Genomic DNA, 4,409 nt, shown 5'->3' with positions numbered 1-4,409 from the left:
CGGCGCGGACCCCCTGTGCGAGTTATATAGGTTTCTAGAGTTCCCCTGAGAGGAACTCGGTCTGTAGAAACGGCACGGCACTTGTTGAGAATCATCATGGTTGATATGTCTGGTATGATCTTCATCTTCCCTTTTCTGACCATTTGATCCGAGAGACTGATGATGGTGATAGTCACCGAAACCTTTCCCCTTACCATCCCAGAATGGACGACTGCGCAAAGAGGAGGTGGCGGCCTCGAACGGTTATTAGCCCTTCGCGCCTCAGAGGAGAGCCGTAGCTCCAATGCTTGGATCTCGCTCGCAACGCCCGCTCAGATCGAAATGCAATGGCGCCATCTCGAGGCCTTTAGTACCACTGCTGACCCGGCCTCGCTCCCCCTCTTTGGCGTTCCTTTTGCTGCTAAAGACAACATTGATGTTGCCGGCTTCCCTACCACCGCCGCCTGTCCCAGTTTTGCCAAGGGGCCCCTCGAGCAAGATTCGACCGTTGTTGCCAACCTCAAGGCCGCTGGTGCCATTGTTCTTGGTAAGACGAATCTCGACCAGTTTGCCACAGGTCTTGTCGGCACAAGGTCACCGTACGGAGCTGTGAGGAACTCTTTCGATTCTGAACGTGTCAGTGGCGGCTCTAGTTCTGGCAGCGCCGTTGTCGTCGCCAGGGGCATCGTTCCCTTCAGTCTTGGCACCGACACGGCCGGCAGCGGTCGTGTCCCCGCAGGTCTCAACAATCTCATAGGTTTGAAGCCTACAAGGGGAGCCATCAGCACAGCAGGCGTTGTACCGGCGTGTCGCAGCCTCGATTGCGTCTCGATTTTTGCCTTGACGACCGAAGATGCCGAAACGGCCCTGGTTGCGGCCGAGGGCTACGACCTCGCCGACTCGTTCTCCCGCAAGCGACCAGAGATCTTCGCCGCCAGCGGCCGCCGCATGGCCATTTGCAGCGATCCGCAGTGGTATGGCCAGGGGGAACAGGAGGCTGCCTACATCAGGGCGATCGCCAAGGCCGAGAGCCTCGGGTGGACTCTTGTGCCGCGCGACTTCTCGCAGCTGTTTGAGCTTGCGAACCTACTATATGAGGGTCCCTGGGTCGGTGAGCGGTACGCTGCGATCAAAGACTTCATTGAGGCGCATGAGGAGGATATGGACCCCACGGTACGGACCATTGTCCTCAAGGCTCGCGGGTTCAATGCGGCCGACCTTTTCGCGGCCGAGTACCGTCGTCAGGACCTCACGAGGGATATTGAAAGGGCGTTTGGCGAGTTTGACGCTATACTCGTGCCGACGGCGCCGACGTTTCCTACGATCGAGGACCTGGAGAAAGAACCAATCAAAGAAAACGCCATCCTAGGAACATATACCAACTTCGTCAATTTTCTCGACTGGTCAGCGCTATCCGTACCCGCCGGCTTCAGAGCGGACGGGCTGCCATTTGGCATCACGCTCATCTCGACCATGTGGCAGGAGCCGAAGCTGATGGCCTTGGCAAGAGAGTGGCTTTCCACAGCGCCGAGGCCGCTGGGAGCTACCAAGGCAGAGATTCTGGAGCCAGTCAAAGATGTCATCAATGAGACCACCATTGCCGTCGTCGTCGTTGGCGCTCATCTCACAGGGTTTCCCCTGAACAAAGACCTCACCTGCCGGGGCGCCGTATTCGACAGAGCCACCAAGACGTCCTCCAATTATCAGCTCTTTTCTCTCGATACAGACAGCCCCATCAAGAAACCTGGGTTGAAACGCGTCCGTGAGGGTGGGAGCTCCATCGAAGTCGAGGTGTGGAATCTGCCACGGTCCGAGCTGGCGTCATTTGTCAAGACCATCGCGACGCCTCTTGGCATTGGTTCCGTCGAGCTCGAGGACGGTAATTGGGCACATAGCTTTATTTGTGAGCCGTATGGCCTCGAGGGCGCCACCGACATCACCTCTTTCGGAGGCTGGCGTGGTTTCATGGCGTCGCAAAAGCCACAGACAGCTGGATCGAAAAGGCTCGCCCGTGAGATCAAGACGGTGCTCATCGCCAACCGTGGCGAGATAGCTGTCCGCATTATCAAGACGCTGCGCAAGCTGGGGTATCAAAGCCGTAACCATACATTCCAACGCCGATGCCAAAGCCCACCACGTCCGTGATGCCGACTTGTCCCTGGCTCTCGAGGGAAACAGCGTCTCGGAGACCTATCTCGATGGGCAGCAGATCCTCATACTCGCGAAAGAGTCTGGCGCAGAGGCCATCATTCCAGGCTACGGCTTCCTCGCTGAGAATGCTGACTTTGCCTCACAAGTCGAGGCTGCGGGCCTCGTCTGGATCGGTCCTACGCCCGACCAGATGCGCAAGCTAGGTCTGAAGCACCTTGCGCGCGAGGTCGCCATCTCGGCTGGCGTTCCTGTCGTTCCTGGAAGCAAATCTCTTCTCGAGAGCGTCGACCAGGCCCTCGCCGAAGCTGAGCGCATCAAATACCCCGTAATGCTCAAGAGCACGGCCGGCGGTGGCGGCATCGGGCTCAGTCGGTGCGATGACGCAAAGAGTCTGACTGAGGCGTATCACAGCGTGCAAAGACTCGCCGAGGCAAATTTTGGCGACGCTGGCATGTTTGTTGAGCATTTCATCGAGAATGCCAGGCACATAGAGGTTCAGATGCTTGGCGACGGCGAGGGAAACGTCACGACCGCCGGCGAGAGGGATTGCTCGCTGCAGCGAAGGAATCAGAAGGTCGTTGAGGAAAGCCCCGCCGTCTTTGTGCCGCCGGCTGTCCGGGATCGGATGAGAGAAGCGGCCAAGCGCCTCGCCGCGGCGGTGAAGTACCGCAACGTCGGAACCATTGAATATATTTACGATGTTGACACGGAAGAGTTCTACTTCCTTGAGGTCAATACTCGACTGCAAGTTGAGCACCCCGTGACCGAGTCGGTCACCGGATTGGACCTCGTCGAAGCCATGGTCAAGATTGCTTCTGGAAACAGCCATGATCTTTTTCTCAATCGCGAGCAAGGATTTGTTGTCAATGGAAACTCTATCGAGGTGCGCGTCTACGCCGAGAGCCCCCTGCAGAATTTTCGTCCCTCTCCTGGACGCCTTGTCGATGTAGTCCTTCCGAAGAATGTGCGCGTCGACACATGGGTCGAGGCTGGCATGGACGTTTCCTCTTCATACGACCCCATGATTGCCAAGATTATCGTCGTAGCTGATGATCGAGCATCGGCGCTCGAGAAGATGGCACTCGCGCTGGCTGAGACAACCATTACAGGCGTTGAGACGAACCTCGGATACCTCCGCCAAATCATCGGATCTGACCTTTTCCGATCGGGGGGCTTCACCACTTCGTCTTTGAATAGCTTCAAGGTCGAGGCTTCAGTTATTGAGGTTGTTGAAGCAGGCTCGCAGACGGCCGTCCAGGATTTCCCAGGCCGCAAGAAGTTCTGGCATATTGGCGTACCCCCCTCCGGCCCTTTTGACGATTACTCTTTCAGGCTGGCCAACCGCATCGTGGGCAACGATAGTCGCGCCGCGGGCCTGGAAATGACTGTTCAGGGACCATCGCTCCTCTTTCATTCCGATGCAATCGTTGCCATAACTGGTGCCGAGGTCGAGGTGAAGATTGATAGGGAAGTTGCAAAGACGAATATCGCTCTTTTCGTCCGCCGCGGCCAGACGTTGGCTTTCGGCAACGCGATCAACGGATACCGTATGTACCTAGCCATCCGAGGCGGCGTTGATGTACCCGAAGTCTTTGGAAGCCGATCCACCTTTGCCTTGGGCCAACTTGGTGGGCACAATGGCCGTAACCTCCGCTCGGGCGATCTTCTTCCTCTTGGTCAAGCTACAGCGACTGATGCACTGGTCTCGGTGGTTCCAGCCCCCCAGCCCCCTATTCCTGTTCAACCCGATGCCATCTGGAAGGTGGCAGTCGTCCCTGGCCCTCATGGTGCCCCTGATTTCTTCACTGCTGAGGGACTCGACACCCTCTTCGAGGAGGAATGGTCTGTCCACTATAATAGTAACCGATTCGGCATCCGCCTGACGGGTCCCAAGCCTCAGTGGGCGCGACGCACAGGCGGCGGCGCTGGTCTTCACCCTTCGAACATACATGACACGCCGTACTCGGTGGGCAGTGTCAGCTTCACTGGTGACGAAGCAGTCATCCTGACGTGCGATGGTCCCAGCCTCGGAGGATTCGTCGTCTTCTGCGTTGTTGCTTCTTCAGAGATGTGGAAGCTCGGCCAAATGCGACCAGGTGACCGCGTCAGGTTTCAGGCAATCAGCGCCGAAGAAGCTCTCACACGAGATGCCGCCCTTGAGCAGGCAATTACTGAGCTCGCGTCCGTCCCAGAGTATGGTATTCCTGCTCTCAATGGCCACGGCGCTCCTCACCAGAACCTGAAGCCTCTGCTCGGTGACATTGGAAGCGGTGGCCGTC

The 4,409-nt window shown here is 57.5% G+C and overlaps 1 protein-coding gene across 1 annotated transcript in view; it reads left to right on the top strand.

Annotated features, from left to right (window-relative positions):
• The window catches only part of VDBG_05273 (urea amidolyase), a gene marked incomplete at both ends in the record, with an annotated part of 6,036 nt that overhangs the window by 363 nt on the left and 1,264 nt on the right, over positions 1–4,409 (top strand). Inside the window, 2 exons of the mRNA XM_003004114.1 lie at positions 173–2,066; positions 2,158–4,406. Coding sequence (XP_003004160.1) covers positions 173–2,066; positions 2,158–4,406 — 4,143 coding nt within the window. The remainder of the gene's footprint in view (positions 1–172; positions 2,067–2,157; positions 4,407–4,409) is intronic.

This window comes from Verticillium alfalfae, genomic scaffold, assembly GCF_000150825.1.
Source record: "Verticillium alfalfae VaMs.102 supercont1.6 genomic scaffold, whole genome shotgun sequence".
In the NCBI taxonomy this organism is placed as follows: Eukaryota; Fungi; Ascomycota; class Sordariomycetes; order Glomerellales; family Plectosphaerellaceae; genus Verticillium; species Verticillium alfalfae.
Note: the sequence above shows the minus strand (reverse complement) of the source record. Positions and strands in the feature narration are given on the sequence as shown.